This window comes from Coprinopsis cinerea, assembly GCF_000182895.1.
Source record: "Coprinopsis cinerea okayama7#130 chromosome 1 map unlocalized cont3.1, whole genome shotgun sequence".
Classification (NCBI taxonomy): Eukaryota; Fungi; Basidiomycota; class Agaricomycetes; order Agaricales; family Psathyrellaceae; genus Coprinopsis; species Coprinopsis cinerea.
The window spans coordinates 429999-442879 of record NW_003307544.1 but is presented as its reverse complement, the minus strand read 5'-3'; the positions used below and the strand labels follow the sequence as shown (position 1 = coordinate 442879).

At 52.9% G+C, this 12881-nt stretch overlaps 4 protein-coding genes across 4 annotated transcripts; 3 read left to right on the top strand and 1 right to left on the bottom strand.

The window, feature by feature from the left end:
• Nucleotides 1–663: 663 nt before the first annotated feature.
• On the top strand, nt 664–5473 carry CC1G_02872 (vacuolar membrane protein; the record flags this gene model as incomplete). Its single annotated transcript, XM_001828239.2, has 10 exons — nt 664–1128; nt 1183–1223; nt 1271–1420; nt 1471–2760; nt 2811–2862; nt 2915–3347; nt 3403–4021; nt 4070–4738; nt 4793–5024; nt 5435–5473. The coding sequence occupies 10 exons, from the start codon at nt 664–666 to the stop codon at nt 5471–5473; spliced, it is 3990 nt and encodes a 1329-aa protein (XP_001828291.2).
• Nucleotides 5474–6141: 668 nt separating this feature from the next.
• Nucleotides 6142–7943, top strand: CC1G_02871 (phosphatidylserine decarboxylase 1; the record flags this gene model as incomplete). The annotated part of the gene is made up of 4 exons (XM_001828238.1): nt 6142–6391; nt 6452–6627; nt 6681–7634; nt 7686–7943. 4 exons carry the CDS (start codon nt 6142–6144, stop codon nt 7941–7943), a joined length of 1638 nt encoding a protein of 545 aa, XP_001828290.1.
• A 431-nt stretch (nt 7944–8374) lies between these two features.
• On the bottom strand, nt 8375–10410 carry CC1G_02870 (hypothetical protein; the record flags this gene model as incomplete). The annotated part of the gene is made up of 5 exons (XM_001828237.1): nt 8375–8719; nt 8771–9094; nt 9146–9511; nt 9562–9702; nt 9754–10410. 5 exons carry the CDS (start codon nt 10408–10410, stop codon nt 8375–8377), a joined length of 1833 nt encoding a protein of 610 aa, XP_001828289.1.
• A 1096-nt stretch (nt 10411–11506) lies between these two features.
• CC1G_02869 (hypothetical protein) lies at nt 11507–12715 on the top strand (the record flags this gene model as incomplete). The annotated part of the gene is made up of 7 exons (XM_001828236.1): nt 11507–11638; nt 11688–11708; nt 11769–11855; nt 11908–12107; nt 12163–12276; nt 12397–12532; nt 12593–12715. The coding sequence occupies 7 exons, from the start codon at nt 11507–11509 to the stop codon at nt 12713–12715; spliced, it is 813 nt and encodes a 270-aa protein (XP_001828288.1).
• Between the last annotated feature and the right edge of the window lie 166 nt (nt 12716–12881).

Genomic DNA, 12881 nt, shown 5'->3' with positions numbered 1-12881 from the left:
CCGAGTGTCGTGGAGGGTGTAGTGAAGCAATGAGCGATCCATGCGAGTACCCCTAGAATATTGTCAACAACGCTTGAATATGGCCAACGTCGTTACTCACGATGATAACGACATTAGACAATCTGGGTATTTCCTGGACTGCCCACTCAATTACGGCCTCAAGATCTCTGGCTTCGTCGAGACCAGTGAACGATGCCCGCCCGGTCGAGCGGCCCACCCCGCGAGAGTTGTACCGCAGAATATGGTACCCGGCATCATGCAAGACGTCGGTGAGGCTGCACAGAACACTAAAGACCGGTCAGAAACGACGATTTCGACACCGATGACGACGTACGGATCGTTCTTTTGCCCTCCCAGCCACGACCAAGGGTGTAAACAAACGGCGAGCCGCTGTGATTGCTCGTCCGTGGTGGAAGGCGGCTTCAGCCATGTACAGTCCAGAGAAACGCCGGTAGGTAGCTCGATAAGCATTTATACGTCAATTTTGGCTGAAGCAGGGTCGTCGTTGTCGAGAACTGTGGCGGATAAGGTGGTGGTCGCGGAGTTTGGGGAGGCTCCGAGCAGAACAAGCGCGCGATCAGAATTGGCACGACGCGAAACTTGGACCCTGACCACTACCACCAACGACGACCACGACGAACTCAATGACCCCGGGACGTCCAAATGGCTGAGCCCATCGACGAAGACTTCCCCTCATCGATGCCCAGGAGCTTTGGCGGGCGACGACTATCGTTTTCGCGGTCCTCTGACGACGGTGATAGTGGTACTAGTTTGACCCAGCCTTCGCCGACTCTGAAACGAGCTGCGACGACGTCGTCAGCCACAAGGGCTGCACGATACCTCGACCTGGACAGCATTCCCAATTTACCCTTGATGCCTCCACCTGGCGCTGCATGGAACTCGCCGCCATCGAGCTTGATTGGAGCTCAACGCCGTCCCTCGTTGGTCGAGGTCTACGAGAGGTCGAGGAGACGCGGCTTCCAGAGCGACTCTGTGCTGCATGCAACGACGGACGCACGATTTCAAGACCCACCTCACGATGAACCGCATTCTCCGGAAGATGGCACCAACTTCAAGCGCAGTTTGGAGATAAACATGAAGGATCTCGTCGGCGACGCTGTGGGCAACGTGAGTGACCATCCCAATGACTTCAAAGACGTTACTGACGATGTAGACGTCTAGATGAGCATCAGTCCATCGTCAAGAGACATTGTCCTGGCAGCGTAGGCATTTCAGCTGCTACATGCACAATCTGCTCATCGTTTTGAAGGCGCAAGGGACTGTTCATTATCGACCTCGAGCACCCATTCGAAGTACCGCGGTTTCTGCCTCAAGGAGGGACCTGGGACGTTGCAGACGTCCAGTGGAACCCTCACCCAAGCCGTTCCCAATACATTGTCTCGACGTCCAGCGAGAAAATGTGGGTTTTACCCTATATGCGCATATATGTGCTGATTTCTTGCTCCAAAGGCTTATCTGGAACCTTGGAATCACTGGGAAGACGTCCATAGAACATATTCTCAAATCCCACTATCGAGCCATTACCGACTTCAACTGGCACACGACCGAATGCGACGTCGTCGCCAGCACCGGCATAGACTCGTGGATCTGGGTCTGGGATATGCGGAATCCCCGGAAACCAGCATTCGGTCTGTCAGCATTCCAAGCAGCTGGTACACAAGTAAAATGGAACCGCCAAGACGGAAACTACCTCGCCTCTGCCCACGGGAACGAAGTCCTCATCTGGGATCGCCGCAAAGGCTCCTTACCAGTTACACAAATCAAAGCTCATTCCGCCAAGATATACGGTATCGACTGGTCTCACCATCTGCGGAACGAGATTGTAACATGTTCGTTGGACATGACCATCAAGTCCTGGGACATTTCCGCGCCCGAGAGACCGACCAGAGCAGTCCAGACAAACTATCCCGTTTGGCGGGCTCGAAATCTTCCCTTCGGCCAAGGCATCCTCAGCCTCCCCCAGCGAGGTGAAACACGACTCGAAATGTACGCGCGAACCGACCATCCAACACCAGTAGAGATTTTTGAGGGCCATTCAGACGTGGTCAAAGAGTTCGTCTGGCGCAAAGGCGGACCTGACGAATTCCAGCTCATCACCTGGTCCAAAGACCGGACACTGCGATTCTGGCCTGTCACGACGGACATCATGCAGAAGGTTGGGCACACGCCTGAAGTCACCAGAGGCAGATCCCAACGTGTCGAGCGGGAGCCTACGCTTTCGTATCGTAGTCCCCCAGAGAACGAACCCATTGGCGGGCAGGGCCAGCAATTACTCTCCGCGCCTATCGGGAATCGTGCCATCCTGGCCGAAGTTCGTGCTGGGCCCGTTCCCCGAAATCTCATCACGCAGCCACACCCCGGCTCTTCAGCACGCGGTGGGCTGTCGGAGCTCAACCAGCGGACGCCTACACTGACTGACACCAAGCCCATCGCCGTAGCCAGCCGCACGCGTGGCGGTACCATGAGTCGCGGTGCGGTCACTGGGAAGAGCGTGGCTGGGATGGATGCGTTTACCTGGCTTGCTAATGTCAAGGTTGGGAATAAGAGAGGGAGTAGCTCGGGTGCTGGGAGCAACGATCCGAGCAGCAGTAGTTCTTCAAGACTAGGCTCGACTTCTCGGAATCATTCGTCCAGTAGAGGGGAGGGTGAATCAAATGGCGGGCGACAGAGAAGTGTGAGCCGGACTCGCGGTCCAGAAGACAGGCGGGATAATGAGGATGCACAGTCACTGCAGGACGAGTAAGTCTCAACTATGTATTCGGACGCCGTGCAAAGCTAATATTGACTAGGATCACCTCAGTGCTGAAGAAACTCCACGCATCAAAGATCAAGTTGGAGAAGGTATTTTCAGCCAGCCACCTACCGTTTGTCCAAAGCTAACATACTCTTCTAGCACGACCTAACCAAGAAGCGGACATGTACTCTAGGACTACACGGTCCATGGGGCGAAAGCTCTTCCGTATTCGTCTTCATGCGCCTCACCTTCACCTTTCCTTCAAAGTATCCCCAGAGTGGACACCCCGAAGGCACACCCTCCGTCGAGTTGGAGCGCAACCCCCTCATCTCACCTCGTGACCGAGCATACATTCTCAAGCGCCTCAAAGCCATCAGGGAGACGAAACGGCCATGTCTAGAAGCATGCCTGCGGTTCCTTCTGTTTGCTGAAGATGGGCTTAGTGGGCGGGTTGGGACGATGGATTCGGATACTTCGGACGAGGACGATGCTGATGTGAAGAAGAGGGGCAAGGAGATGACCGTGTCGATTTTGAGGAACCATAAGAACCTTGCTGAGCCTAGGACATCGCAGGGAGCGTTTGGACCCAACGGTGAGGCTTCCGTCGTCTCGAGGATTTCAGGGATTCTGATTATTTGACTCAATAGGCGAGCTGATCTGCTTCTTCCGAGCACCACCTCGTATCGTCCGCAATGTCCTGCGAGGACTGACGACAGACACACCAGGCGACGAACAACAGAACCAACAAACGATTCAACAGCAGGAGTCACTGCAGCAATCCCGTCTCTTCCAGTCACCTGCGCTGGTCTCCGATGCTATCAGACGACTACGTCTCTCAGCTCGAGACCAACTAGTCTTGCCAGTCGGGAAACAAGAGAACGACATCAACATTCTCCGTACGATGACGAACCTCTTGACTGTGTCGCAGCACAAGATTCGCCGGGACTCTGGTGGCAGCTCGAAGAATTGGTCGTTGTTGCCTACGCGGAGGAGTAATGTCTTTATGATGGATACGATGAGTATTGCTGGTCCGGATAAGGAGGTGGCGGCTGGGTATGTGTTCCAGGGGGATAGTCTGGCGCAGTTGTGTGAGGAGAATGCGGGGTTTGCGCGGGAGTGTGGGAGGTATGATCATGAACGGGTGTTTAGGATGCTCAGGTCTCTCTTCAACCTTCCTCGGAAGGCGGATGATGGAGAGAAAGAGGTGCCGGTTGATGCCAATGCATTTGTGTCTGATATGTTGGCTATCCGCGTCATTCAGCAGATGTGAGTGTCTGATCTCGTTTCTAACATCTTGCTGACCTTCTGGAATAGATACGATGATCTAGCAAAGAATAAGGATATCCAAATGCTCGCCATGCTCTCAGTAATGGTCCTCCAAACCCCTCACGGGGCGCGGAAACCAGCGTCCATCGCGAAGCCGAAGCCCGAGCTGCCGATCGCGCCCCTTCCGCCATTGAAGACAGGTGGGATGGACTACTTCACCCTCGCTCGAACCATCAACAATGTGCCTAGCCCACTATCCCCTGCCTGGCCGTCGCCTGGCGCTCCTCCCCACGCTCCCTCCGTCGCATCATCCAACAGCTCTCGCGGTTCCTGGTCAAGCCTCTTCAACACCGGCAGTGTTCGCCAACTCATGACCGGTTTGCAGGATGGCCTTACCACGCCCAACGAATTCCCTATGCTTCCCAATTTCCTCCCCGAGCCTATCTCGAAGCAGAATAGTATGGAGAAGATGGTACTCACCCAGGCCAGTGGGTCGATACAGAAGAAGCGGTCGAGGAAGGATTCGTCGAGGCATTCACCGTCGTCGACTATGTCCAAGTCGTGGAACGAGGGTCGGCCGCAGACGCCTCGTAATTTGTCGGTGTCGTTTTCGTCCGCCGGGCATAAGAGGTCGGGGTTGTTGCGCTTGCAGGATATTAGTCCTATAGTGCAGGAGAAGAGGCGGATTGTGTTTGAAACGACTATCGAACCGGAAAGGTGCGTCTCTATTCTCTATGATGTCAACAATGGCGTTAATGGATGTTGTTCTAGCCCTCCTCCAACTTTCTCTGACTCGATGATCCAGCAATTCCATCGACACATCTATGCTTACGCAGAATTGCTCTTCCGGTGGGAATTGTACACCAAGCGTCTTGAACTCCTCAATTCGGCTCGTCACCTTGATCCACCTGCGGATGAGCAACAGCATCGGATAGGCCTCGTCCGACGATGTCCTCGACCTGATTGTTCGGCTGTGCTGGATGAGAAGACACAAAGAGCCCACGTTTGTGGCCATTGTAGCACACCCGCGTCCTTACCAGCCTGCACTATCTGTCGTCTTCCTGTCAAAGGTAAGGTCTACATACCGATTGCATTCCGACTCTTCACTCGTTGTATCACATTAAGCTGACCCCGTGATCACCTTTCAGGATTATCTCGAAATTGCCTCCGGTGTCATCATGTCACTCATATTTCGTGCTGGAACTCTCTGGACGTTCCCATCTGCCCTACGGGATGTGGCTGCTTCTGCTCAGGATTTGAAGGCATCAACACGAGGCCGTCGACGAGGCTTGGTTTCTCTCCTCAATCGAACAGTCTCATGCTTTCGAGCGCTGTTTCGTAGTCGCAAACACAGTTGCATTTCAAACTCTCTTGCTTAGCGTCAAGGGCTAACTTTAGTTTGTTTCATCTCAGTCCGATGATGATTCATATGAAGCCTTGAACCTTGATTGACGTCCTTTGCCGTTCGTCTGCGTCACCTCTACGGCTTGCTCAGTCCCTCCCTCCATAACATCATTTCCTCCATGTCCTTTTGGCCAGACCCGCGAGACCTACTTCTTCGCCCCCTAGTTCGTTGAGAAGAAGCCTTGGCACCAGAGCGCCCAGAAATTCACGTGGAAATCCATTGCCATTTAGTTTCCTTCTGAGCGCACGACGTGGACATAAATGTTGCACACGACATCGTGTGTACTCTTTTATTTCTCTCTTGACCAGGTTCACTCTGACTTGTCTACGTTTTTCTACTCTGTATTCTAGTTGCCAGCATTTTAAAACAAGCTTGTTAGTCGTAGTTGCCCTCGTAAGCGCCCTGCAGCCGCGGGTCCAAAACTGATCGTGGTAACGTTTCCTCATTCAGCGTGAGCAAAATTATAATTCGTTGGAGCTCAGTTTTTTTTTTTGGATTTTCGTGGTCTGTGAGGAACACCCATTTCGTTTTCGCTCGAACGCCGCTAGCCAGCAAATTGGTGCCAATTGAGGCCCCGATCTCGTGGAAGATGCTTCGAAGACGAATAACCCCGGTTGTCGCCAAATCAGTTTCAGGGACAAAAGGCGCCTCGTGCGGCTTTCTTCCTAACCACCACCTAGCCCATGCAAGGTTTCTGACGACTCGCCCGGATCCCATGCTTTTTTCGAGGAAGAATATTATAACGACAGGCAAGAAACCTCTTTATGCTGCTTCAAGAGTAATCAACGCCTCGTGTGGATCGGCGACGTCGGTGGTAGCAAGATGTTGGGTTCATAGCACCAACAAGACCACCGCCCTGCTGCGCAAAGTCAAGAACAGCGGTCTCAAGCGGGCTTATTCGACGAAGAGCACGGGAGATGGAACGAATTTGGGAGCTGGGGCGACGGGGAACTTGCCATTGTATCGTAGGTTTTGGTGCCAGCGGGACAGGGACGACGATGAGCTGACAGGTTTTTTGTTCTCAGGCAAGGTCATCAGCGCATGGACTGAGACCCCGACAAAGTGGTACCCTATACCGCTGGCGGTTGGAGCTCTGCTTTTGGTGGCGATCCAGTATCGTCGCAAGGTGAAGAGGGCTGGAAAGGAGGTCGAGCTCGACGAGGATGGCAGGGAAATCATCAAACTCAAGGGGCCTTGGCACGTAAGTCCTTGCACCGTTCTCTTCCCTGTTTCGACTGCTGAACAAGACGTCAGGTCCATGTCATGGGTGCTCTCCCGCTCAGGAATATGTCGCGACTTTGGGGCTATGTCAACTCTCTAGAATTGCCGGTCTGGTTCCGCCCTTACGGATACAAGTTCTACGCCTACGCCTTCGGATGCAACCTCGACGAAATAGAGCCTGCGGATTTAACGTCATACCCAAGTCTTGGTGCCTTTTTCTACCGGAAGTTGAAGGATGGGGCACGGCCAGTCGATAAAGCAATTCTTGTCAGCCCGGCGGATGGCACCATATTGCATTTCGGTACCATCGACCACGAGTGCATGCGGGTAGAACAGGTCAAGGGGATCACATACCACCTCGACGCCTTGCTGGGTGTAGAGCGTCCGGGGAGCCCTGTGTCTATGGCTGAGCACAACCGTGACATGTCCATCGTTGATGACCAGGAGTTTGCCATTGTTAACGGCATCGAGTATACCCTTGACCAGCTCATTGGTGGGAACTCGTCATCGCCTTCGACACCGCCCAACGGAGCTGTTGATGAACATGCCGGCCACAACCACCCTCATCACCCTGTTCCGACAAAGTTCGGACAGCAGGTCGATGCTTCGGTGGTAGACCCTGAGCAGAACACGATGGCCCACGATGCTGAGGTTGCTCGCGATATGGGTGTCAAATCGGCTCTCCAGCGGAAGAACAGTTTGGGGTCCAGGACTGTCCGCCCCGGCAACTCGCTCTTCTTCTCCGTCATCTACCTCGCCCCTGGAGATTACCACCGATTCCACAGCCCTACCGCCTGGGTCGTTGAGAAGAGGCGTCACTTTGTTGGCGATTTGTTCTCGGTATCACCGTGGATGGCTAAGCGGTTGGAAAACTTGTTCGTTTTGAACGAGCGTGTTGCTCTCCTCGGACGATGGAAGTATGGTTTCTTCAGCATGGTTCCCGTCGGTGCAACCAATGTTGGTAGTATCAAGGTCAACTTTGATCAGGTATGTTGCCGCTTCGATTGCGATGATGACCACCCGCTGACTGTTTGATAGGCTCTGCGAACCAACGTCCGAGGCCGCCGACCACCCCCTGGAACCTACAGCGAGGCTGTCTACTCGGCGGCGTCGCCCATCCTCCGCGGTCAGCCCCTGACCTACGCTGAGGAAATGGGCGGCTTCTGCCTCGGAAGCACCATCGTCCTCGTCTTCGAAGCACCCAGCGACTTTGAGTTCACCATCTCCGCCGGACAGAAGGTCAAGGTTGGCCAGCGCCTAGGTGATATCCCCGAGAACCTCAATGCCTCGGACTAATGGACTACGTCTTTCCTTTTTGCTTTGCATCTTCATTGACTTTGCTCGCATCTTTTCATGACCAATATACCATCACTACAGTTCTTCTTTTACACGTTCATCGGGTTCAACAGCTTTTTCTTCTTTCTGACGGTGCTTTTTTAATGACGACATTGTATCTATATACTGAATACTTCCAATAGATCGCAGCTCAACCTGTGATGAATGAATGTCTGGATTGCCGCGAGAAGAAGCGGCGGACCCGTTATTTGCACCTGTGCCAACCGAGTGATTATTTTCTCGCGTCCCTGAATTTAAGCTGCTATTGCGGTCATGGTAACTTGGTATTGGAAAGTAACTTCATACACTGGCAAGATCAAACTGCGACTCGTATGGATACACTGTCTAATAAATACTAGAAATACAGGTCTTTATCTTCGGTCAGCCCCCATTCAAACCACGCCGTCGTAAACAGCGTCGATCTCTTCCTTGAACAGGGCATAGGTTTTCGGTCGCAAGGGGGTGCCTTTGTCTGCAATGGGGATTTTCTTGACCACCTTGGACGCGTTGGTTTCACCCTTGGGATTCTCGCGATCCAGGTAGGCCACACCCTCGTCCGTTCGGAGGATAACGTTCCTTTTGGCGATGCGGGCGTTGCTGGGAGCGATGGCGTTGGCTTCCTCGATGGCAGCCCAGATGCCGTCTTTGTCGATCGCAGTGGTATCCTTGGGCTCGATGAGGGCACCAAGATATGGCTTCGCATGGCCGAATACTACAGCGTGGCGGACAGCAGGAGACTAATGAAGGTAGGTCAGTCTAGTTTCCTCTCGTTGGTCATGTTAACTCACTCCTTCGATCTTCAATTCCATAGGTCGCGGGTTCCAGCTCTGTCCACTGCTGAGAAGTAACACATCATCACTCCTTCCATAGTGCCTATAGCGACCACTCCCGGGGTGCGGCCACTCTTGGAAAAGATCGCGCGTGTTGTATTTGCCAGTCTCGGGGTCTGCACCTGGGAACTGTCCCCATTCCTTTGTCGAATGCAAAATGAGCTCGTACAGGGGGATGTCGGTTCCCGGTGCGAGCCCGAAGGGACGCATTTCGTGTGCGACGTTCCAGCAGACACGCATGGCTTGCCAGTTCGGGTCTCCGCGTGGGCGGTTGGAGTGCATCTTTAAGAGATGTCAGTTGTGTGCGCAAAGGAAATTACGGATGAAACGTACCAGAGATCCGCCTTCCGTACTCCCAACGCCTTCGATGAGGTGGACACCTTGCGACACGATCCAGTCGCCGTTATCGCGAGGAATGGGCGCGCCTCCGACGACCACACGTTGGAGGGTTTTCATGTACTCGATTCCCTCCGCTCCAGCTTCGAAGCCACCCGATTTGGAACCCAGGCGAGCGACGCCAACGATCGCGCTGGTGACGCCGAAGATCTCGACGGCGTTGACCTTTTTGGCGTACTCGTACAGGGTGCGGGGAGAGGGTACCAACCCTCCTGCAAGCGCATCGTCGACGGGGAGTGGTGGGATCGCGAAGGTGTGGCCTCGGTAGATTGGACCCAGCAAACCACCGAGCAAACCGAACATCTATGCTGAGGTCAGCTGCGAACCTGTGGAATATGTACAATTGTACTGACATGGAACATAGGAGGCTGGCCGGTGACGATGTTCGATTGCGAGCTGAGCCCTTCGACCCACCAGGTCCCGCCTTGGAGGGCTCTGAGCAAGAGCTCATGGGACAAGGGTACGGGCTTCGGGAACGCTGTAGAGCCTGAAGTCTGGTCAAAGTCTCAGCGCGGTTCGTCATGTTCGTGTGGACGAGAACCTACATGTTGCTGAAGGGCAATGTCTCGCCCTCTGACTGTACCATGGGGAAGCGGTGGATAAGAAGGGTAAGGTCCCCTGGGTATGTCTTGAACATCTTTCCTTTCCACGTCGATAACCCGTACATCCAGGCTACCTTCCTTGAGCACCGAGCGCATCCTGTCGGCCAAGCCCTCGTCCGCGTCATTGGCAGCAATGACAGCGGACACATTCCCCTTGGTGATCAAATGCCTCAAAGCCTCGTCCGAGTTCCTCGGCGAGAGGCAGAAGGGAATAGCACCGAGGCGGATGAGGGCGAAGATCACGACACATAACGTGTAGCCAGAAGGGAGGTAGACGCCCACGATTGACCTGGGCGTGATCAAAGGGACCGAGTCGGAGGAGGGCGTCTGGACGTCACTGGCTCCATGACTCGCGGGTGTATTGTCGCCGTGGACCATGTCATCGCCGTTTGGAATCTTGGTGACAGGCACCTCCACCTCCTTGGTGAGACGAGCCCATGCGCTCGCCAAACGGCTCACATGCGCGTCAAATATGGCGTATGTGATGGGCTCGATTTCAGTGTCGACAGTGTTCTGTAAGGGGCGGAAGAAAACTCTATGGTCTGGAGTGGAGAATACACGGGAGAGGAGGACGGCGTCTAGAGTGGTCGGGTTTGCCATCGTAGTAAGGTACGCAAGAGGCGAGTGAAGGACGAATGATCGCGATTTTTGCTGTCATGACATTTCAATTATCCAGCCCCTTTAGTACTTTCAGGATGGGGCCCTCTATCACAATCAAGGCCTCATTTCGACAAGTATCATTTCCCATCCATACAATCTGCTCATAGCTCGTGAATGCATTCCTGTGTGAGTCTGGTTACTCGTTTTTGACTTATAAGTGTTTCAGCTGAACTCAGCGACGGTGCCACCTGCGGCCAACCGCCGACTACCCGCAGACAAAGTTGGTTCGTCATCTGAGTAACGGTGAACTCCAGCTGATGAGATGGCTACTCAGTTGGAGGAATATTCTCTGGGTCGTCTACTCTGTTGGTATATTGGCTTCCATGTTGCTTCTCTTTCATCTGCACTGATGCGTCATCTTGGGTTCTCACCCTTGGTTCGGAATAGGAAATCTTCCATTTTAGAAATGTCGACAATCCATATACACTCCCCTGGAACCGAGTAAAGAATACTTTGATTAACTTCTTGTGTTCCTTGGTCAATGATCATCAGGTCAAGTCACTTTCGACTTATCTCTGATTAGAGTCCTAGCCCTCGACCTATACAGAGGTCATCCTCGCGGTGATAGCCACCTTATCATTGTTGTACATTGTGGTTTGCCACGCCCGAGTTTCGCGTCTGGAAGCAATTCGGATGCGGTTGCCTCTTTCACTGTGCGCCATGAGGCGAATCTAGTGCTGCAGAGATGGGAAGCGGAAGTCTTTTTGGATTCATTCAAACCCATGCCAATGTGGAGGTTGTGAGGTCTCATCTCCCCTCGTCCCACCCCTCCTTCGCCGAGATGAGTGATTACTCAACATCTCGGAGAAATAAGTGCGATGCAGTATCAACCAACAGTCATCCGAGAAGGCCTCCTCTGCTTCTCCCACTTACGGCTAAATTCGTATCTTTAGCTTTGAGCTAGCAGATGTCAGGAAGTTCCTGATACTCTTAAGCCGTTGGTTGCTGGGCGGCTAAAAGCTACCATATAACAGCGTCATTTCACTTGAGAATGGATATACTCACTTCACTTCTACGTAATCTGTTTCGAAAACCCATGAGCTCAACCTCCCCTGCCGCCTCCCCATCTGTCATCAGTAAGACAATCCCGTCGCTGATCGATGGCGTTAAAATATACGCCGAAGCTATTGGCAATCCCGAGCATCCAGCGATAGTCTACATACACGGGGTGAGTTACACCGGCAGAGCATGCGATCCTTCGCTGACAGAACGGACAGAATTCGACCTCGTCCGGCGTGGTGAGTAGCTATGGATCCAGCCCCTATTTTACTTCTAAATATAGAAACGCTCCTGCCTAGTGGGACAACCAATTCTTCGATCCCCGTTTGAGTCAACATTTCTATCAAATTCGGTTTGATTTACGAGGACATGGTTTGAGCGAGACTGTAGGTAATCGAGAAAGTCAAGGACACAGATACTGAATCTTCATCCATCTAGCCCGGGGAAGATGTCGAAGGGCCATTCAACAATGACAGACAAGCAAGTGATGTTGCGGCCGTCCTGAAAGCGTTTTCGGTCGAGAGGCCTCTGTTTGTCAGTTGGTCGTATGGCGCTCTGATTCCTGGAGACTACATGAGTGTTTATGGCTGTGATAATATCCGTGGTATTGTCGTCGCTGATGGGCTGACGGGACCTCCGTAAGTCGCCTGTTCCTATGCTACGACCATGAAGTGGACTCATTGCGGCCTGTAGTGAGGAGTCTCACCGTTTCTTCACTCATCCTCCTTTCCCCGGTTTTACCGATAACAGCGATGCCACTAAGATGCATCAAGCGTATGGATTATTCATTCAGTCGCTTACTTATCGGTGAGTGACCTGTTTCCAGAGACATCGCCATCCGCTGATTGGTTCCTTTCAATGAGGAAGGCCACTGTCGAGGGAGTGGACTCTGCGCTTGAGGGGTATGCTAACTGAGACTGCAACTAGTACTCGCGCATGGATCTTCAAGCGTAAGAAGAACTGGGATTGCTATATGAACGAAGCCTCGAAGAAGGTACCGAAGCTAGTCATCTTCGGGCGACAAGATGGCATGAACAGCCTCGATTTCATAGATTATATCAGAGTATGTTTCTCAAAAGATGAAGCTTCTGGGCCATAATGTTGCTGACTAGCATCCTTTTAGGCCAAATGGGACGAGTCGTTGTTCACAAGCAAGCTCATTGATGAAGCGGGACATGCATCATTCTTGGAGAAACCCCTGGAATTCAACGAAATTCTCTATGCTTGGGCGAAGGATAGGGCTTGAGAGAGATACAATATGTGGCATTGGAGAATTGAACACTTTGTTATACTGTTCAAGTTGTGCATGTCCTGTCAATGTCGTCGCGTAGCTTCCAGCCAAGTTGTTAACGCGACATCCAATCTTGCCAGTGCCGCTTCCATGTATTCACGACTGCGCGAGAATGTGATAC